Source organism: Neomonachus schauinslandi, chromosome 7 (genome assembly GCF_002201575.2).
Source record: "Neomonachus schauinslandi chromosome 7, ASM220157v2, whole genome shotgun sequence".
Lineage (NCBI taxonomy): Eukaryota > Metazoa > Chordata > Mammalia > Carnivora > Phocidae > Neomonachus > Neomonachus schauinslandi.
In genome coordinates this window covers 10,021,620-10,044,174 of record NC_058409.1, presented here as the reverse complement: position 1 = coordinate 10,044,174, position 22,555 = coordinate 10,021,620, and the positions used below count along the sequence as shown (strand labels likewise).

The 22,555-nt window shown below is 43.7% G+C and overlaps 1 protein-coding gene across 2 annotated transcripts in view; it reads left to right on the top strand.

Moving 5' to 3' along the window:
- SEMA6A (semaphorin 6A) overlaps nt 1–22,555 on the top strand; it is a 122,920-nt gene that overhangs the window by 77,321 nt on the left and 23,044 nt on the right. The window contains exons 7-18 of one of the 2 annotated variants that reach the window (XM_044916699.1): nt 782–872; nt 3,825–3,944; nt 4,629–4,717; nt 5,577–5,794; nt 9,148–9,279; nt 11,422–11,577; nt 13,004–13,180; nt 13,542–13,682; nt 13,762–13,842; nt 16,220–16,278; nt 18,521–18,541; nt 18,678–18,728. In XM_044916699.1, the coding sequence (XP_044772634.1) occupies nt 782–872; nt 3,825–3,944; nt 4,629–4,717; nt 5,577–5,794; nt 9,148–9,279; nt 11,422–11,577; nt 13,004–13,180; nt 13,542–13,682; nt 13,762–13,842; nt 16,220–16,278; nt 18,521–18,541; nt 18,678–18,728 (1,336 nt within the window). The remainder of the gene's footprint in view (nt 1–781; nt 873–3,824; nt 3,945–4,628; nt 4,718–5,576; nt 5,795–9,147; nt 9,280–11,421; nt 11,578–13,003; nt 13,181–13,541; nt 13,683–13,761; nt 13,843–16,219; nt 16,279–18,520; nt 18,542–18,677; nt 18,729–22,555) is intronic. The other variant, XM_021701770.1, reaches the window with a different exon arrangement.

The window sequence follows — 22,555 nt, the reverse complement described above, 5'->3', positions numbered from 1 at the left end:
TTTCTTTCCATACTAAGATGGCCAAACAAACCTCCCTGACAGGCCAGTTATAACCTCCAGCATGCAGGAACAAGGCACAGGGTGAGCACACATGTGGATGTCAAATGGCAGCCCCACTGCTGACTGCCTTTGACTTGTGTGAGCCCCTCACCTTCTGGACCTTTCCATCTGATCTACATGATTGGAGGCTGGGACAGGTTTCTGAAGTTGGTGCAAAAGGCCACCTGAGCTCTGCTTGCATCAGTGTTTCTGCACCTCTCCTGACACCACACTCTTCTGCCAGCTAGCCACAGGAAGAATTCCAGTGTCTTCTACTGGGATTTAACCCACAAAGGCAGGGCTCCTCAGGCAAAACAAAAACCAAAGCCTGAGATCATTCTCTACAGAGTTTATGACTCAACATTTAATTCAGAGGCAGTGGGGGAGGAAGAGAGGAAGTTTTCCCAGTGATCGCCTTAAAAATTCCTTTTCCAAAGAAAAGACGCTTATTTCTAGGCTGTTCCAAAAGGATATGGGAATCTATTTACTATAACGGTTAAGAGTCAAGGAAACATGACTGAATCTCAGACTCTCCTAGCTGTAGAACCTCGGACAAGTGAGTTCATTTCTCCAAAGCTCAGTTTCCTCATCTGAAACCAAGAGACATATCTCAGAGGGTATTTGAGGATGCTTTGCACTATGCATATGAATTACTTAGCACGTTAAGTGCTTTATAAATATTAGTTGCTATGACTACTGTTGGTTGTTATTGTTCCTAATGAAGTCCCATTATTTCATTTAGATGGATACTCTGGAACCTTCTGGGGATGAATTTAGTGGAATGGCCAGATGCCCATACGATGCCAAACACGCCAACGTTGCACTGTTTGCAGGTAAACCACCTGATTTCTTCTCGTTGCATTTGCCCTCTCACACCTGTTGCTGTGAATCTGCTCTGGAGGATTCCCCAAGTCACAGCTGTACTTTGATTCTCTGGTGAATACCATAATTAACAATGCCTCTTCCGTCTGAAATTCACATAGAAATTGTACTTCTGCTTCATACAAGGAGTCTCCACCACCCTTCCCCGGGCCCGTCTGCCTTAGAAAAGGGATCGCAGCTTTGCACTGAATGTGCAACACGTTGTTTAGGGCATGTTTGGGTTCACATCATCAAAGATCCTGCCTCGAACTGCCAGTGTAGATTGATTACTCAAGGTAGGACTGACTTTGGGGCTGGGAGGATTCAATGGCTCAGTAGCGTCATCTGGGACACAGGGCCTTTTCACTTCTCTGCTCTCTTTCAACTCTTTGTCAGAGAGGGATGGGCGGCTCTCACAAACACGGGGTGGCCGCCAGCTCCAGTTAGGACTACGTGTGTTCTTGTCCACATCTAGAAGGGGAAAGGGAGGAGACAAGGTAAAGCTGCAGGAAGATCTCCAAGCAGGGAGGCCACCTGCCCACAAGTTTCCAGCAGACACCTCAAATATCATTGACCTGATTAGGGTGCGTGCTTCTCTCTGATGGAAAGATAATAGGGGGATGGGGGGATGCGGATCAGCTTAGGGTGATGCATACTCCTCATCCTCTCCCTTTCCTTTCCCTGCCAAGGATAGAAAGCAGCAGCAACTAAGCCATCATCTTCAGATTGGGATTCTCGTGTATATGAGTGTGTGAGTGTGTGAGTGTGTGTGTGTGCACGCGCGTGCGTTTTAATTAGGAATTTATTTAGGAATTCATTGCCAGCTGTGTGGAGGTGGGTGTGGAGAGAAGTGTTGGTATAATAATGATTGTTATAGCATGTAATAAAGCAGTTAGCTATAATTTCCATCACAACAGCTCAAAACTGGCACATCCCAGCTCGATGAGGAACTTTAGAGTTTTGATTATGAAACAAGCTTAGCTCCTTGAACCCCATCCTCAGTACCATGCATTTGTGAGCCTCAATCTAGAGTCCCAGAGTGGAGATGGCTTGTGCCAAGAAGGGTTCCTCAGGCTCTCCCCCGACATTAGAGCGCGGTATCAGGGGGATGCTCGGCTTTGTAAAAAACAGTCGTGTAAACCTGTCAGTCAGCATGAGCAGGAGCAAGGCCAGAGCAAAGAGTACCTGAGTGTGTAACTTACGCTACAGCACCTTCCTGACACTTGAACCTGCTGGTACCATGGAGGATGTGGGCCACCGTGGAAAAGTTAACTGTCAACTAAAGGGGGGGGGGGGCGCGTCAGAGTAGTGGCTCAGGCCGCCAACCTTCCAGGAACCTTCCAGGAGCTCCACCGAGCAAGGCCCGTGAGGCAATACTCTGAATACCCCTCCTCCTCCCCCGACAGGTATACTTGGAGAGTTAGAAATCTCATAAAAGCTCAGCCCTTATTAATAGAAGATCCTTGTTGCAACTAAAATGGTTGTCATCTTAGCAAGAGTAGCAGAATAGTGCTCTGTCTTATAAGTAAAAGTTCTGGTGAGATACCCAATGTTGAATGCAAAACTAAAAGCATAACGGGAAGCAGATGGAAAATACACACATGCACACAGACACACGCTGCCCTCCCACTGCCCCCCACTACATGGCATAACTGCATGACCTGGGGCTCTGGTTGATTCTTTAAGAAAAGCTGTGATTTTTGTAGACATGTGTTTATCAATAGCTAGGTTTGCCATCTGTGGTTCCAATCTAACCAGTCAACATTTATTGATAGATGGCTGTTAATAATGCAGATGTCAAGACAGCTCTAACTTGAACCTCAGCAAATTTCAGTTATTTTTAGGCCAAAAGGAGACATCGAGAACTTTGCTTAGATCTATTGGGATAAACTTTCCTAAAAAAACCATGATGCTTATCCTGCCAGTGGAAGAGCTGAAATGGTTCTGTAGTGTATATAAGCCACTTGGACATAAAACTGATGAACGTATCCACTAAAAACGAACCAAGGAAGTACTTTTTTTATTTTGAATGTAATTATTGTTTCTGTTTCACATACTGCGTAGATTTTACTATTCCAGAAGATCCTATTGGATTATTTGTACACACAGGATGTTTATTAATCCAGGAAAAGAGCCAAAAGCATTAGGGATTAATCTTCAGCCTTCTTCATGCTCTTCTGCCTTAGATGGACCCTAAAGTGCATCTCCCAAAAGGCATGAATCTCAAACGAAGGCCAGGCTCAATGGGGTCACCCCTTCCCCTTTTTTCCTTGCTCTGGTGTCTCCAATGTCAGAATGTTTTCGGCTTAGGACTTTGAAATACTGAAGCAAGTATCTTTTCTTGAAGCTCCACGGGCAGGGTTCAGTGGCTCTCATGACTGAAGTAAAGAGAAGCAGTGAGTCCCATGATCAAAGGAGCAATTTAGTCAACTTCTTTTTGCTTCTGAAACCCCTTTCTCTGACTCCCCTCACCTGCTGGGGCTAAGGACTCCCATCACTTCTCACACTTACAATTTCTGGTGATACGGTCAGCTTCTAGCTCTCCCTGGGCCCCCACCTAATCCAGTTTGCCTCGGCATGGTGGCATTAGCAGTATCCGAGGGGCCTTGGCCTTGAGATTCCAGCCAAGGTCCATCTAATCAAGTGAAGCAAACAACATTTTTCATTTGCCCTCTTCCCTGAGCTGCTGCTGCTTAGAAATTGCCATGCAATTTAAAAATGAAAAAATGTTTCATCTCTCAAGATCCTAATTTAAAATGGTTAGGAATGTGGGCCAAGTATTTTCCCAGCGACTCTTGGGTTTTTCCCAGTTGTCCTATCTCATTTGCCTGATGTTGGAAAGCAGTCCGGGGGATGTCTCTATTACTCCCCCATGCCCACTGCCTTGCTCCCACCCCGTTCACCTCTTTTCTTTTTCTTCTAAGATGGGAAACTATACTCAGCCACAGTGACTGACTTCCTTGCCATCGATGCAGTCATTTACCGGAGCCTTGGAGACAGCCCAACCCTACGGACCGTCAAGCATGATTCCAAATGGTTAAAAGGTGAACAAATAATTAAGAGGAGGAGGGTGTGAGGGGGAGATACGTAGCTTGAGGGAGATTTAGAGCCTGGACAGACCAGACCGTAGTTTCATGTTAGTAATGGCTTCTGACAGACAGGAAGGTTGCAGCGGCATCTTTTGCCCAAACTGATTTCTTTACCTCCCCCTTTCACTTCCCATGCGTTTCTGGAGTATTAACACAACGACCAGTGCCACTACAAAAGAATACAGTACATTCATCTTTCCTGCCTTGAGCTGTCGTTTCAGAGTCTAACGTGAAAAGAACGGAATGTTTCATTCATGGAAGGGAACGGGACTGGAGGTGGTGGGGAGCAGGAAAAGAGCTATTCACAACCATGAACGAGTCAGGGTTCACAAGGAGATATGTACAAAATCCTTTCTGCAATACAGGCATTCCATTGTGGAAAATAAAATTAGAGACATACGAAAATTCATTTATTCTTCATTGTTCATTGCCACCACTTCTGAAAGATAGAATTTGTAGGCTCAAGTGCCTTCTGGAATCACCAGCACTTGCACGTGTGGTCATCAGAAATGGTTCGTGTTAACCCCATGTCTAATGGCCCTACACTTTTAATTAATATCATGTCTCTGGTTGCCACTGATTTGAAGTTCTTTTAAATCTGTGTGACATGTCCCCAATTAAAATGCCATTTGCCCACAGAACCATACTTTGTCCAAGCAGTGGATTATGGAGACTACATCTACTTCTTCTTCAGGGAAATAGCAGTGGAGTACAACACCATGGGAAAGGTAAGGCGGATAGAAGTCTCACTCAGACCAATGTTGTGAATGACCTTGAAAGAAGGGCCTGAAATCTAATCCCAAGGTCATCATTTAGAGAAGACTATGCCAAAGACTGGTGGCAATGGACATAGTCCTGCCTCAGAGTGCTGTGAGCCTTTTTCAGAACAGTCCCAGATCACGGGGAACCTCTGAAATATTTCTACTGAAAATGTAATCGACAGATGTTTGGCTGATTTCACACTGAGTCTCAAGTATCTTGAGAGGTGGTTTCCAGGTATACTCATCATTTTTTTTCCTTTTAATGGAGTTGTTCCACAGAAGGAGAGTAAATACCCAGCACCTTTAAGCACACAGAGAGTCTTGATTGTCTTTATTGCAAAAAACAGTAGAACACCTACGGGATGTCCACTTCAGTTATCTTTACCAGAGAGCAGATCAAGGTCACAAAGCTGGAGGGCACAAATTCAGTGCCAGGGTGGCTTGCAGGGTTAGAGGAATTCGGAGCATGAGATTCAGGGCCCAGAGGCAGCCAGTGAGGATGGCAGAGATGGTGCATACAAAGCGTGCTTTTGTTTGAGGAAATAAAAAGCTAAGCAGTCTGTATGCAAATGAGTTTATCTGGCTGGGAGCTGATCCCCTGAAGGATTTATGGCTCTGTATTAAATGCCACAGCCTTATCTTTCAAAACATGCTGTTCCAATGAGTCTTCCCTCCCCCTGCCTTTTTTTTTTTTTTGCTACTAATTTTAGAAACACGGGATTAAATTAAGCACCTTGTTGTGTTTGTTTTCTAAGAAAGGCAAATTCTACTAAGATCTCGCCAAGTTGACTGCATTTCATTTTCCTGGTGTGTTTTTCCTCGGCAGGTAGTTTTCCCGAGAGTGGCTCAGGTTTGTAAGAATGACATGGGAGGGTCTCAAAGAGTCCTGGAGAAACAGTGGACGTCCTTCCTGAAGGCTCGCCTCAACTGCTCGGTTCCCGGAGACTCTCATTTTTATTTTAACATACTCCAGGCAGTCACAGACGTGATTCATATTAATGGCCGTGATGTTGTGCTGGCCACCTTTTCCACACCTTATAACAGGTAACCGTGCCCTGGCTGCGCTGACCTCACCGGTCCTTCTGGGCTTCCCTTTCCCGCGGCTGGGGGCGGGGGGGGTCTCTCCTGACGCACAAGATTCACAACTGAAACAAAACGTGCCGCTCGCTACATGTAGCTGCAAAGCACTTAACACTCCATTTTCATCAACAAATTAACAGTTATAAGCATTATTAGATTAGGATTTTAGGGCAAGTAATTAGATAAATTATAACAATATTTCCTATTTATATGCCTGGCGTGGAAACACGTCTCATGTGTTATTTCTAAATCTCTCCAGGAGTACTGGAAACTGAATACTGTTGCCCTCTTTTTACACCTGAGGAAACTAAACTCAATTCTGTCACCTGGTCCAAGTAGTCAGGAGATGAAAGAGACACCCTTAGAACTCAAGAACATGCCTCCTTCCTCCTCAAGGTCATCTAACGTTCTGTGTGACTTTTAATATTTCTATGACTGGATCGATTACCTTTTGAAGTGAAAACACTGAAAATGTATTTAAAGGCTACAGAGTGTGTAGGATTCTGACACGTCCATCGTGCATCCGACCTAAGGGACCCTAGTTATTATCTGTCCGAGGAACCTAGACCCCAACGACCACTGACTCCAGGGGCTTGAGTGAGGACTTACAAGTCATGAAACAATGTACCTAGAAATACTGTCAGCCTGTTCATTCCTGTGTTCATGTTTATTTAAGCTAAGACTTTGAGTAATCAAATGACAAACTAAAAATTGTTCCTGGGGCAGCAGAAATGTGCAGAGATTAAAAAATAGGAGGAAGGCAGGCATGAGTTCTTCCAGACCTTAAACCTTAGAGTCCTAGCACTGTTGTGTGAAAATGAGCATAACCAGGCATGGTCATAAAGCCTAAAAACATGAACTTCATTCTCATTTCTGTGGAGAACTTGGGATGTTCTGTACTGTCTTCCTCCGGATACACACCATTAGGGTCTGGATCATCCTTTTTATCATGACTTAAGAAGCTGATGGGTGTCTAGATGACAGGCACCTGCATGGGAAGACTGGAGGATAGCACGTAGAAATGCTTACAAACTAGGGAGAGTCTGAAATAGAACATGCCAAAGGATGCACTAATGTTCCTCAGTTATCTGGAGGGCAAGAGTCAAGCGCTCTCCATCGAAGACACATGAAACTATGAATCCATATTGCAACGAGAAGTATTCGGTTCCATCTAAGTGAGCTTTAACCATCTGCAGGGATTCTTAGACTTGAGAATAGAAAAATACAAAAATCCAGGCCGTGACTGTTCACACTTTGGAATCCAAGTATGTAGAATTGTTTAAAAGAATCTGTCTTGGTACATGGGAATGCAGGGCCTAGAGGAATTTCAAAGCACGTTTCTAGTTTGTTTGGGGAGGGGGGCATTGAGGGTGAGTTACTGTGTAATTACAATACAGTCGTAGATTCTTGTATATTATAGATACTCCATTTAAAGTATTTTCTTAAAAGTCCTCAGGAAGCCCCCAATTAGTACCTGCTTATGCAGTCTCAGAAACCTTATTTGTTCAGTAAAATCAGAAAATGGTAATAATGCACATACCCATTTTCATCTATTAATTAGAGTCTGTCTCTGGTTTCATCCCTTTTCACCCCATCCTCCACACGTGCAAACTTGGTCGTGAAGGGCTGTTTCAAGCCCTTGAGGTGCTCCTCTTTGCCCTGGGGATAAAACCCAAGTTCCTTGGTAGAGCACTCAGGTCCCCCCACGGTCAGGCCATCTCGTCCTCCAGCTCCACAGGCCTTCCTGGATGGAGCTAAATGTGAGTTCTTGGATGTGCTGTGCCCATTCGTTCCCTACTCTGCCAGGTCTGCCAGTCTCACCAATGTGTATCAGCTTGAGGGCCTGTGTTCTTTACTACAGAGCATTTGCTGCTGGAGATTAGGGATTCCGTAAATATACACTGAAGGAACAGAAGGTGGGAAGAAAGGATGAATGAAGGAAAGACGAACGGAAGGTGGGAGGGAGTAAAGAAAGGAAGACGAAAGGATTTCACAAGTGATTCTAACCTGGGGAAGATTGATTATCAAACTCTAGGGTAACTTTAGTTATTATGAGATGCCTCATAAAATACTTCAACATTTATCCTATTTCTCATAATATTTAAAGTAAATACATATACCTGTTACTTTTAGAAAAGGGAGCTGTGAAGAGAGTTTTACAAAATTAGTGAGTAATGCTAGGGCTCTGAGATTCCAAAACCGAAGGAGACCACTGCCGTTATCTATCCAATTCTGTGCACAATGTATATATATTCTACATATTTGAAAATTCATCCCGCCACCTTAAACAAGCTTTCTAATCTTCTCCCTAATTCTTGCTTTATTAGTAATACTTCAATAACTGTGTTATGAAATTAAAGATGGCAGAAAATTCCCCTAATCACTTAGGAGGCGATTTCCATATCCTTTCAACGTTTGCAAAATCAAGACTAAAGCAGTCTCTCTGCCCTGGGTAATGTTACCACCCTGCAAAGTGCCCGTCTTGGCCCGGATGCTCCTGCCCATGCAATGGCCACTACCTCAAAGCCTGGTGAAAACTCTTGACTGGCTGGTGCCTGCAATTTATTTGATCAAAATCAAGGAATGACCATAGTTAAAAACAAACATGGGTTCAAATGAATGAATAATTCATGCCTTCTCTCCACCGATTAAAAAAATCCCCAAGTCCTTCCATGAGCACCAGAGAAGGATGTAATTATAGGTAGAGATTACCACCATTATTATTATTTAGCATTTAATAGAGCACTTTATTTGCAAAATGTTGGTGCTTTAGAGACTTAACATTGTTTCGTCTCATGCAAATAAATAGGAAGTAAAACTTAAAATGGGCGGTGACGAACAGAAAATAAGCATGCTCTCCCCACACATACATTCTCACTCCCGGGGTCCCTGGCTGGAGAAACCGAATTCAAAGAAGCAATATGTGGACAGGTGAGACACTTTTACTTCAAATGTACACCAATATTAGAGATACAGAATGTTTTCCAAAGATTTTATCTTTAAGGTTAGTGAGTGAAAATTCACGGAATTTCTGAACCTTCTAAACCACCAGTTATAAACAGATGCAGTTCCAAAAGCAGTAACAACATGAAGAGGTTCTTCTCTAGGGAGTTTGCTGTTAAGCAGTCCCTTCTTTAAAGCCACCGACGCAAACTTGATTCAGAGAAATGTTCACTGTGTATACTAGGCTCCCTTATGGTCAGGGTGCAAACTTTAAATTGCTAATGCCCATAACAGGAGAGTTATTCGGAGTCTGTTTTCCAAGCTGCACGCGTAACTGTTTTGAGAGTAACGCTGTGTGAAACGTTACGTTACAGCATCCCCGGGTCAGCAGTGTGTGCCTACGACATGCTTGACATTGCCAATGTTTTCACGGGGAGGTTCAAAGAACAGAAGTCTCCAGATTCCACCTGGACACCAGTTCCTGATGAACGCGTGCCCAAGCCCAGGTATGTGTAAATATTTATGTGGTGATTCTGAACGGCGAGAAGTGGGCAGCTTGGTCCTCTGACAGTGAACGTCTTAAAGAACTGCACACCGGCGCCTTCCAGGGGGCCCCAGAGACACAAATTCTGGAACAACAGAAAGCCCTAGGAAGCCATTTGCCTTCATGCCCTTAACCCGAGCTCGGCGTTACCTATAGTTATATTCAAACGACAACACTCGAGTCTTCTACTTAACCTCTATCCCTGTGGGTTATCCAGTGTAATCCTAGGATGATGGGAAGCATCCAGTGCAGCCCCGCTGCCGTATATCTGAGAAAACGGGAGGCTCGGAGAGGCAGAATGTGTCTTGTGCAAGTGCACAGACCTGAGTAGGTTATTTCCACCACTCCACCCTGCTTCCCCATCCCTTTTATAGAGACCCATGTCCTTACACCCTAATAAAATGTGAAATATACATGGTGATCCCTGGATTCTGTAACCAGGCTGGATCGGCGCTGCGTCCAGGACTCTGGGGCAAGGGCAGGTAGAGACCAGTGGGCACAGTGGACCATCACATCTTCTCTGCTCTACCAGGTTCTAGTCTGTTGTGGATCCAGAAACAGTCCATATCCCTCCACCAAAATGTAGAGCCCCAGAATCACTTTCATGGAAAACCTGTTGTCCCAGGACAATGCAGAGACCTCTTGGTCCTGGTAACCTCCGGGAAATCTTCGCACTAAGCCAGCTAATTCATTCTCTCTCCGCGGACAGGATGAAACTCTCCCCCGCCCCTGCGCCTGCCCTCCTCATGTAGCACGCACTGCACACTTCCATTATAACATGTGCCATCTAAGTTCTATAGAAGCATCTGTGTGTCCAGCTTCCTCCACTGAATTTGTGGGCTTCTGCAAAGAAGCCCAACAAATATCTTCATTTTTTGGTTTGCAGCACTCTCCTCCAACCACCAAACCCCCACACAAAATACCCCCGGTCCACTTAATTGAACTGACTTTGATAACATGAACCACTCTACCCAGGGGGAAAAACCTCTGTGGTTCATCCACCTCCATCACCTGAATTATCCACTGTGTGTATATGGTTACTCACGGAGAGCAGACTAGGTGCAAAAAGCACACTATGGCAAGCTCAGAGAGATCCTCTAAAGGTCACTTCACTGCCTGGGAATGTTAGCTACTTTCTAGATAAGCAGGAAGAGGAAGTACGATTGAGGAATGAGGTTTCAGGGAGTACTTGTAGAATATGCTCCCCTTGGTGTGTGAAGATGGTGTCACTTGGCTATGGCCAGGACACAGACTTTCTCCCCATCCTTCCACGTGCTTCCTCATTCCTCTGGCTGACATCAGGATGCTTTCACAGTGCTGGCTTGGTTAGTGCCATAAAATGGTGTGTAAATGAGGCCAGATCATGCCATTGCTGTCAGGGTCCGAGGTGCTCTCCTGAACCAGCAGGCAGAGCCGGGCTGTGGACAGGACTGTTGTCGGTGTTTCCCTGACCCGACTTTACTAGGCTGTCCCTTGACTCCTGAAACCACGGAATTGCTTGTAGAAATGACTTTTTGCTGTCACTGTTCAGAAACCAAGAAATGACCTTTCGGGAGAGAATCTTCAGTGTAGCTGGCTTTTCACACCTGCCCAAATCAAACAAAAACAATAAAAACAAAACCGCATGTTCTTGGACCCCCCGGTAAGGAGAGCCGGTCACAGTGAGTCTTGCTGGCCTGCGGGCGGGCGGGCCACTATGTCTGTGCCGACGTCAGCTGCCTTCTCTCCTTCCGCAGAGCAAGTGCCTCAAGAACGTCCCGCAGGGTTTTAGGACAGGTAGCAGAGCCTGGGGCACGTGGGCAAAGCACACACTTCCTCCCTTGTTTTAAGCCCCGTCACTGTTTGGGGGGTTTGTGCTTCTGGGGGTAAGCCAGGCTGTCGCCGGCTGAGGCTGAACTGCCCTGGCTGGAGCTTCTCTACGGAATGAGGAGGTGGCCGGGAGAAAATCTAAGCATATTTTATTTGGTGGCATTCTGCATCGTTCCACTTCCTCTTTTCAGCCTACAGTATATTCTCCCCCATGACAGATGCTTAGGGAAGCAGTTCGTTCAAAAAATTTGCCATAAGGCATGAAAAAAAGCTCCCTCCCTTTGTTTCTTTTTAGGCCAGGTTGCTGCGCTGGCTCATCGTCCTTAGAAAAATACACAACCTCCAATGAGTTTCCCGATGATACCCTGAACTTCATCAAAACGCACCCACTCATGGATGAGGCTGTGCCTTCTGTCATCAATAGGCCGTGGTTCCTGAGGACAATGGTCAGGTGGGTGTTAAGCAAATCACGTCCAAAATGGATTTTTCCCTACTCCATCTCATGTTCACAGAACCTATTGGTGGATCATGATTTGAAATGCCACAAACATCTTCTGTTATCCTGGGCATTGATTCAGCTATGAAATGCTGGCCAGTTGGGTGCCTGCCACAAAACCCCCATCACCACATTCCCAGTGAGACAAGTTCTGATATTTTCAGGCTAATTGGACCCATGCCAGCAAATAGAGGCAACAAAAATATCTCCTTCCGGGTGAGAGTCTTCTGGGCAAAAGCAGGAAGCAGTGAAGGAGAACCAGTCGATGGATGTGGATACCTGTTTGGTTGGATATGGTTGCAAAGCATGCTCCAGATTCCATCCAAGTCCTGTCCCCAGCTCGTTAGCTGTCACACAGACCAGGGATGAGCAACACTTGCACAAGTACGCTAGCGTGAAGGATTCATACTGTACCATTTGTAATCCGAAGGGGTGGCCAGAGAGAAGGGACAGTTGATTAGAAATCTGTGATGGCATTAAATACTCCTTCTTTTATTTCTTTAGAGCTTATTTCCAGACTATTCCACAGGCTTTCCCAAGCACCATCTTGTTGGTGGCAGTCATCAAACAAAATGTTATTCAACTTTACCACCATTTTTAAACGGTGACTTTATGGGAAGATGTTAAAAGTACTATAATGGCTCTTGCCTGTAAAATGGAAACTGTGGTATATAACTTGTAGGAGGGTCTGTGTTTTCTGGCTTCTGCCAAGGTGCCTGGCACAGATGGGTATCCACAGAGTGGTGAACAGCTGAGAGATACCTGAGAAAGATGGTGCCTGATAGGACGTATCGAAGGACCGCTGTCCTTCACCTGTGGCTTTAAATGGAACTTGTTTGGCTTGCACGTCGTCGTATTTATTTATAGAGCCATCCGCATGCCACTCTCCCATCCTTCAGAACTTCCTCAGCCCCTCTACGTACACTTGGAAAACTTTCCAATCGGCCATTCTGCTGACAAGGCTTTGCACCTCAGAGGCAGAGTACGGAAAACTGGTAGCTGTTGCTTTTCTTTTCAGTGTTAAATGAAATGTTAAATGAGTTGGGTTAGTAGTATTTCTTACCCTCTTCCTGGGAGACCTCAGCCTTTCCTTGCTGCTCATGGAAGGGATCACTGCTGAGCGGTTTCAGATGGTTAAGGCTGTCTATCTGTTATGTGACTTGGCCTCCACAAACACATACCTCCGTCCTCCCCTTGGAGCCACACTAATGCTCTGCATGTGGAAATAAAGGACCAGAACAGCTTGAGAACATTATCTATATGCATGTATTTTTCTTGAGGTTATTACTAGAAAGCTATGTCACAATTGTTTGAAGTGGAAAAGGGGACCTTTTAGTGACAGACCGACAAAGATATAAAAACCGTGATCCTGTCATTTTAGATACCGCCTGACCAAAATTGCGGTGGACACTGCTGCCGGGCCATATCAGAATCACACTGTGGTTTTCCTGGGATCAGAGAAGGGAATCATCTTGAAGTTCTTGGCCAGGATAGGAAACAGTGGTTTCCTAAATGACAGCATTTTCCTGGAGGAGATGAGCGTTTATAACCCTGAAAAGTATGTAGACTCTTCGGCTCTTTCTTAGTCATTATTTGTCATTATGATCCTTCTGATTCAGAGAAAATCTGAGGATAGGAGACTTCAGTTTTATGCGTTTTTAGGTGACTTTTAATATTGTTTGTAAAAAATACTTTAATACTTAAAAAGCATTATTTTCTCCTTGCGAATAGTGTGTGTGTTTATACAGATACACACACGTGGGTTGGGGAGGGCAGCTTAGAAGATCTGTTTCACCTTCGGTGAGACCAGACTAAGGTACCACCCTGTGGGCTGGGAGGCAGGGTGGGAGGGGGTGTCAGAAGAAAGAGAATTGACTCAAGAGGGACTACGACAGTATTATCCTACCTTATAACATTAGGTGCAGCTATGACGGAGTAGAGGACAAGAGGATTATGGGCATGCAGCTGGACAAAGCAAGCAGCTCTCTGTATGTTGCATTCTCCACCTGTGTGATAAAGCTTCCCCTTGGCCGGTGCGAACGACACGGGAAGTGTAAAAAGTATGTATTTGGCCTCATTGACCATTAGAAAGTCCTAGAATGGAGTCCTGGGTAGCTCATGGCCCTGTTCTTCCCGCAGAACCTGCATCGCCTCCAGAGACCCGTACTGCGGGTGGGTAAAGGAAGGAGGTTCCTGTGCCCACCTGTCACCCAGCAGCAGGTAAGGAGCCTGAGCTGCAGAAGAGCATAAAACGGCCTTTGGCTGCTCTGCATTCTAGACGTACCACCAGCTATGCTCCCACACACCCCTGCACAAACCTCACCGATGGGACTGCCAGCCGTTCTGCTTCCTTTTCCCATTTCATAGAACACGGCGACATCGCACGTGGCAGATTTCCAATTGTTTAATCATCCGTCCTCAGACTGATGAAAAACACAGAGAAAAGAAACACAGTGGGCTTCTAAGTATTCCCTGGAGAGAGGGACAAGAAGGTGCATGCCTTGATCGTGGCAGTGTAAGAACAGCAGAGAGAAGGAGCAATAGGGTCCCGATTAGATTAGTGCCGTGGTCTGTCCGGCCACAGCAAAACTGGTTCCTCTAATGGACCATGCGGGTCCGAGAAGAGATCACAGAGCATTTGTTAAGCGATGCATTTGTACTGCAAGGATGGTGTATGCATCCAATAAACCATTCTGCTGCACTGAAGAACTGATGACCCGATTACTCGTTAGGGAGTCAGTCAATTCTTGGCAGTTCTCCAGCCGATCAGCTAGATCAGGCCAGTCCATCATGCCTGTGATGTTGGTGCTTAAAATTGTTACCCTGGCTTTAAATGCTTAGATGGCATTAAAGGTTTTTTCCCCCTGTCTTTACTTTAGTGGAAATGAAATCCAATGCACATCCTTGACAAGTTACGGCAACTCGAGGAAGGTGCGATATGGCAGCACAGTTCTGTCTGAGCCATTCCTTCAACGTCCCCAGATCCAAGAGGGCAAAGAATCGTCTCACCATCACTCTGAGCCTCCTCTCCCATTTTAGAATAGCTGGACAGGCAGGAGAGCGTATCTGATGGCCACCACATGAATAATTTGAGGGAAAGTATTCCCACAAACACAGCTCATGACAGTTGTTAAAGTCTGACCTGGAAATCTGACTAGTACAAAGGGTTGACTCACTACACATGATGAGATCAGCTTCACAAGTAGCAATACTGACATACTAGAGTTAGAGCTTTGTATCTTTTCATGGGAACCCTTGAGGTGAAGGAGTAAAGATCACAAATCACACTGAGGAAAGCTAAGAAATGACCTATCTCCTTTCTATATTCAAGGTGTGACTGATTTTTAAAAATCATTTTTAAGTCGGGGAGCCTGGGTGTCTCAGTCGGTCAAGCATCTGCCTCCGGCTCAGGTCATGATCCCAGGGTCCTGGGATCGAGTCCCGCATCGGGCTCCCTGCTCAGTGGGGAGTCTGCTTCTCCCTCTACCCCTTCCCTCCCCCCTGCCTGTGTTCAGTTGCTCTCTTCAACAAATAAATAAAATCTTAAAAAGAAAATAATTTTTAAGTAAACATGTGAACTCCAAAATTGTTCCCCTAAGGATCTACATCTATATTTCATCGCTCAAAACATGTGGAACTCTCCTTGGAAAACAGCCTTCAGGGCCTGATGAATCCTGGCTTTCACTACCACTGAAAATCTTTATCCTTTGAATATGAATTTGATTTTTAACAGAAAAAAACACTGGAAAACAAACATGGTGAAGGATTCGATCAAGGTGGTGACTTTCCAGATAGTTTTCCTAAATGGTCCATAAAATAAACTCTAAGGCAGTTGCAAACTAGAGTTTCAATGATGCTGTGAGAAGCAGCACGGAGCTCCCCCGCCCAAAAAAGGACAGTACTCCTCTGAGTGAGTCCAGTGGGATTATTTTAAAAAATCAAAATAGATATATTGAGATTGGTCTTGTTATACACCTTGTGCAGCCCAATGGTGACCAAATGGGTTTGAAAGAAGAGTGAGCTCGAGTCACAGGGCCACGGGGTCTCCGGGGGTCTCAGCACAATCCACCACCATGGCCCATCCCCTCAAGGGCGCTACATGCCCCCCAGCCATCTGTTCCTTGGAACACTCTGTTATACAGGTCATTTCTACACAGAGAAATAGATCAAGGTCTAGGAAGGCAGTGCTGGGGTCAAAGCAAAAGGAGAGAGGAAGAGACTTTTTTTAATTTACAGACTTCTATATCATTTATAAAGAATTATGTTAACATTTAAACTTTTTAAATGTTTAAGAAATGCTCAAAGAATCTGTAAAAGGAGGATATAAATAATCCGCCAAGTAATTCACTTCCTGAATAATATCGGAATCAGCTGCTTAAACCCCGGCTTCTCTTCGGACAGTCACATAAGACTCGTTTCCATAAACTTCAGAGACAGATTTCCCAGCCGTTATCTACTTCTTTTTTTGCACCTGCCACTCAATTTATCAAACCGTGTTCATTTCTGTAGTGAAACTTCAGACTCATTCTGGAGTAAGGACTTGCATTATTGAATTTGTTTCTTTCTTCTCCCTGCTCCTTTTTTTTTTTTTTTAAAGACTGACTTTTGAACAGGACCTAGAACGTGGCAGTACAGATGGCCTGGGAGACTGTCACAGTAAGTACAGCTTTTTATCCATGCTCATCTTTGTGCAAAGATCCTTTGGTCGGATGGCCCAGAAACATAACGCCACATGTGCGGCTGGGTGTGGCTGGCACTGAGCCAGGCAGAAGTAACAGAAATCATCTTCTAAACGTCCGATAAAGAAAACAGTGTGTTGCAGAGCAGCGCCCCCGGTGCTGTTGCTATAAACGCTGTGGAACCAATTCACTCCAGAGGATATTAATTATCACCGAGCAGTAAGTTAGATCAGCATTTCCATTAAGAAACTGGTCTTGTTGTTTTAAAAAATGTGTTATCACACCGTAATTTTTAGCCAAATAATAAAAAGATTGATCGCTGTACTCTAGCTTTCTAATTGAATGGGAGGGTTTTGTTCTTCTCAAACATATCGCCTAATAAAAGTAATTTTTTTTAATTAGATTTATGTCTGTTACCATTCCCGTTAGGAAAAAACTTCAGAAAGAACCCACAAAGTACAAGATGACTCAAAATAACCTTTTTTATAGGAACTAGCCTATTATGCTTACCTCGGAGTTCATTTCAAAAGTTACTAAATGGTAACATTTTAGTTGGAACTTCATATAAAAGATGCTGGTCAAACGTCTGCCCAGTTGTCCTATGATCTGATTAACATGGGTATTCTCCTGAAAATGTTTACTAATGCTAAGTTAGAGAATAATGACACTCTCTTGGAAAATAGTTTGCAGTGTTTCAAATGTTATATATGATGATTCTAGGAAGCTTACATTCATTCAAAATGGCACCCCGAAAACAGCTCCTAGGGGAATGAAACTATATTACTCTGATACCCGGTTCTATAATGGAAATCATGGGTCAAACTCTCAATCTTTGGGCCAAGAGTACTGAAATCTCAGACTCTAAGGTTCCAAATTTCTACCTTACCTTTTTTTGGAGATCAAATATTACCCTTTAAATAAAGAGGACTACGGGCAGCCTCATCTCCAAATTCTTTGCTGTATTTTTTTGTTTGCAAATATTACGTATCGGCAAAAGCTTCTTATTGGGTCTTCAAACACAAAATTTATGCGTGAAGAAATCCACACAGGAGACTGTTATCACCAAAAGGCCTGCGTTACTTGTGTGCGTCAAACAGTCTGATGTTTGATCAGTGGATCTTAAATCATGTTAATCATGTCGGTGCCTTATGGCTCCGTTTTCAGGGAAACAAGTTCTGGTTTGTGTGTGCGTCTGTGTGAGCAAACTTAATTAGCTGACTTCAGTGAATAATTTTCTTCCTATTTTTATGATCTGGTGTTATGGGCATTTGTAGAAAATAGGGGTGTCAACTGGGACTGGATAACTGAACGGATGAAAGCTGTGAAATGGTTGTTACTGTCTCTATCACGTGTCCCCGCCACCTGTGTGTTTTTGGACAAAGGAACCGAAGGAAGCCTCTGTATCTAACGCAGGGGAGACCCTCAGGTCCCCAACCCGTGATCTACTCTTCAATCTCAGGGGGCAAGCCTATGTTTTCATGGGCTACCTAACCTTGAACTCCAGTCCTGGTGAGGCACTCAGGGTACCCGGCTCAGGGCAGGAGGAACAACCGCCCCTCGCTGCCTTTCCTAGCGGCGTCTCGCTCTCTCTGCTCCGGCTGCAGCATGACCTACTTCTGCTAGCCATACCTGTTCACATAAAGGCATTCAGAGGATTTAGATAATTGGTGCACAGTGACTCCTGAACAGGATTTTTAGGGGAAATGAGGAAATCCTAAAGAGTCAGTGTCAGAGGCTGAGGAGGAAGCTGAATGAACCAGTGATGCGACCTAGACACACCGCACACGCACACACCTATGTGTGTGGTTGAGAGGACGACACGAGAGAGAGAGTAAAGACAAGAGTGTCTTGTAAGTGTGGTCGAGGTGTCACTTCTTTCACCTGCATACACGTCCCTCTGTATGGAGTAAGGCCTCAAGTCCCAGAATCACGTATAATCGCAGTTCCCTTCCTTCTACTAACTCTTGCTGTTTCTTTGAGCCTTGGCAACAAAGGGCAGTGACTTTGAGGAAACTCACTCGGGGAAGAGATAGAGGAGTGTGAAATCAGACCCGATATAAAGTGTCTTGTATTACACGCAGAAATTAAAAAGCACTTACTTAGTACTGGGGATCACATGTTAGCATAATTCTGTGTTAGCTCATTCCTACTTATTATGTAAGTCACACTAAGCAGAGGGTTAAACATTAAGTAACCTTCTCCTCCCTTTTGTCTTCCAGATTCCTTCGTGGCCCTGAATGGTAAGGAAGATATTACTCATAATTTAATATCGATGGAAATCTATGTGGGAAATCCTGTTTCACTAATCCTCTTGAGTATTTTCAAACCTTAAGTTTCTTTTTTAATTAATTTTTTATCCTCATTATTTTTTTATAGACATTTCAACTCCTCTTCCAGATTATGAAATGTCTTACAACACAGTATATGGTCAGTTTATGGACTTTTTTTTTTTTTTATTCTAAGCCACTCATCCTGTGGTAGTTTATAGTTTTCATCCCTAAACATCATGGACCAGATTCTTTGTTACTTCAGGGCCCCAATTCACTAAAATTATTTATCAATTTCACAATGCTTCAAAAATCACTGCCTATGAGAGACAATTGACATAGGAGACTGGTTCCTACATTTTTAATCCACAGAACATGAAATTCGCCAACCTTAGGGAATTTGGTGAATACATTTAATGAGTTCTTGAGGGAGAAGAAATTGCTTTTGGGCTATGAGTATATCCAAGATAAAAGAACAGTGCTTATAAGTAATAGGCCATAGCTCTTAACTGATAAAGAGTGCCATTCCCCAAAATGCTGACTTTCAGGGCAATACCCTCTGCAGGGGGGGGGGGAATCTACACAGCATGCAGAGACCAGTTCTTGCGAGGCAAACAAACCTTTCCGATATCACATGAAAATTAGCCATTTGAAACTTAAGTTTACAAAGAGTATGAATATGTAGACATATTTTCAGTGAGAGTTCTTCAGAATGTATACAAGGAAGAGTGACGCAGTGGAAATGATGTGCAAACAGGATCTATCCCATTGTTCCTGCTCTGAAATACACGGACAATACATTAAACAAAGCCATGAAGTCCATAAACAGAATATTCTGAGCCCTTTATAAGAAAAATTGAAATGCAATTGAAGTGTTCCATTGCTGTTTCTCAGAGTTCCCCCAAATGTTTATAGGGTAAACTATTCAAGTGTTTTTTAAATATGAAAAACACGTGTGATGAAGATTTAAGCTTTGCATTATAATGGGGACTAAGAGTTTCACTGATGCGCATTTTATAGCTTTTGTGTTAAAAACACATTAACAATAACAATTCCAGGACAGTCTTTAAATGTAGAGGCAGGGAATAAAGGAAGGGGGAAAAAGGAAAGAAAAGAAAGCAAGGCAGGTTTAGGATTGAAGAAATAGTTTAAGACGGCTACACATGTATTTAACAGCTCTATGTAATGAACTCTTACTCCCTGTGTCTAATTAGCATAAATAAAAAGCCTCTTTGGAAGTCCTAAAGGCTGTGCAGTCCTAAGTGAGCTGTGCAGATATGGGGAACAATGCTTGGTTTCTCCTGTTTTCCTTGTGAAGGGAGGCCACGTAAAGCAGATGAGCCCACAGAATTCATCCACCTTTAGTCTCATCTGTTACTCAAGCCAGAATACTGAACACCAACAATGAAGAAAAATTTCTCAGGAGGCAGAGGTCATCTAGCTTAGCTCACCCTTCAGAAAGAGAACCCACTTAGCATCTGCTCTCCTCCCATATCACGCTTTGCAATCATTTCCTATAATTGAATAATCTTTATCAGATACTGAGGAATTCAGGTCTTAAATCTCATTGAACTGGCTACCTCCCCAGCATTCATCAATTGGACGAAGACCAATTTTAACTCCCAGGTAATTTCTCATATAGAAAGAATAAACAATGGGATGCTTTTCAGGAAGAAAAAGTCACCCTCCAATCTATGGATCTCTCCTATTTCCTTTACAAAGGGAAAGGAACTTATTTATTCCTCCATGTTAACATTTTAAGGCATGATGCCTGTTCGCCCTCAGCTCTTGATCAGTGGCTTCTGTGATGAAATTAAAGAAGAGGTAGAATTTTCCTTTCACCTAATGATGCTATCCATTTTAGGCTAAATCTGTCCAGCGTCAAGTTGTTAGATGATTGACCACCAAAATAAGAACTGGTCCAGACAATACTTATGAAAACACAGGAGACTTTCTTTTCACGAACTATTCCAAGAGATGCTTATTTTGGAGTTAAAAAACCTAGAACAGATTTCATTAATTCACTCAGCAAATACGTGTTGAGTGCCTACTACAGTGTCGAATTTCTACCATCAAAGGAAAGACCAAATTGCTATTTGTATGAACACGGATATAGACTAGGAAGCCAACCACAAAGTCCAAAATGCACCCACTGTCCCTAGCTGTGTCCTTTGCACGTCCCCCCTAAAATGTTCAGTGGCTGAGTGCAGAGAGAGAGCCGTAAAACTCGAACTGCCTAACTCAGAAAAAGGGATCTTTACAATAAATCATGCAGTCTCTCTGCTTGGCAAAAGTTCTGTGCAATAGCAGTTCACATATGCAAGAACCCCTTTTAGTGAATTGGACCCTGTTTGCCTTCTCTCTCCCTCTCTTGTACTGATTAAGTGTCTCTTGTTTTGTGTCTAATTGGCTACAACCATTGCTAATAGGTAACAGTGGTTTGAAGTGTCTCTAATCTCTGGAATCAAAAAGACTTGTAGATACAGAGAAACAATGTGATGCATATTAAATTTAACTTCTAAAATCTATTTCTTTGCATATTATAAGAATAATACATCAGGGGCGCCTGGCTGGCTCAGTCAGCAGAGTGTGCGACTCCTGATCTCAGGGTCGTGAGTTCGAGCCCCACATTAGATGGAGAGATTGATTACTTAAAAAAAAAAAAAAAAAAGAACACATCATAAGCTCCACTGATTAAAATATGACCTTTCATGATGGATTAACAAGACAAAATCATGGGCTCCAAATCTACTGACCTGTAATACCATGCCTACAAATCAGTGCCTATCTGTGTAGCATTATTTTGGTCACAGGGTCTCCTAGGGAAGACACAGATGGTACAGCCTGTAGAATCAGATGTTAAGAAAGAACATAAGCGACTCCCTCTTAACATCTTAAGCTTGGAGAAGTAGTAATAACAACATGCCTCTCTGATTTCGAACTAAAGACTGCTGGTTAATCGTGCTCTTACGAGGCAGTTCTAAAATTTTTGAGAATCAGGTATTGCTTTCTCCGATTGTCTGATTTCACCAGTAACACATGTTGCCTATCCTCAAGCATAAGTTTAAAAGAATACAAACCTCAGGCTGCTCAGTTTTTTCCTTTAATTCTGAGTACATCAGATGCATGGTTTCTCTAGATTTACATACAGAAAATGGGGATGTGGTGGGTATTAGACTAACACTTGAGCAATAGGAAGGAGCTGATTTCTCACATTTGTGTAAAGCATTTTCCTACCTAACTACCATCTGGTCTACATTAATTTCCTCTCATAGCCATAGCTTTCCATTACAAATGAGTTTTCCATGTATTTGCAGCATATGGTCCAGGAAATCTTTCGATGGAGAATGTGTCCCTTAGGCATATATTTCCCCTAGATTACCGTATTAAGAAATGTTCTCCCTAAACCATACTTACAGCATTACCATAAAACTGCCCCTTGAACACAGTTAAATTGAAAGTACTCAAAATGTGTATCAATTCAGGTAAAAAATTCTTGCTACTTGGAGAAAAGGGTTTCGTTCCCCGCCACCACCACCACACCCCCCCCCCGCCCCCGCCCCTTCTAACTCCCTACGAAGCGATTTCTAATGGTTTGCCTAGGCTGGGTGCTGCATTCTCTCTTAGGCTGACCATATATCGCGTAAGAGTGGTGCAGAATTCAGGAGTAGGAAACAGAGGCTCTCTTTTAGACCGCGATATAAGCAAAAAAGAAGGAAGAGAAATTCTGCATTTCCAAGTCCGGCTTGATTTCGCTACTCCTGTTCTCTTACCAGTATTAAGAGATGAGCTATGAAACCCAGGAATGTAAAAACAAGACAGTCTAGATGCAAGCATTCTTGAGTTGTAAATGAACATGTTCCTAACAGCTGGATAGAAACCAGACTATGTGCACCAAAGCCAATGTTTGAAGCTGCGTGGAGGAGAACAAACTACACAGAAGGAGGTTTCTTAAATGTCACCCAAGTGCTGTGGGGGTATTTAAGA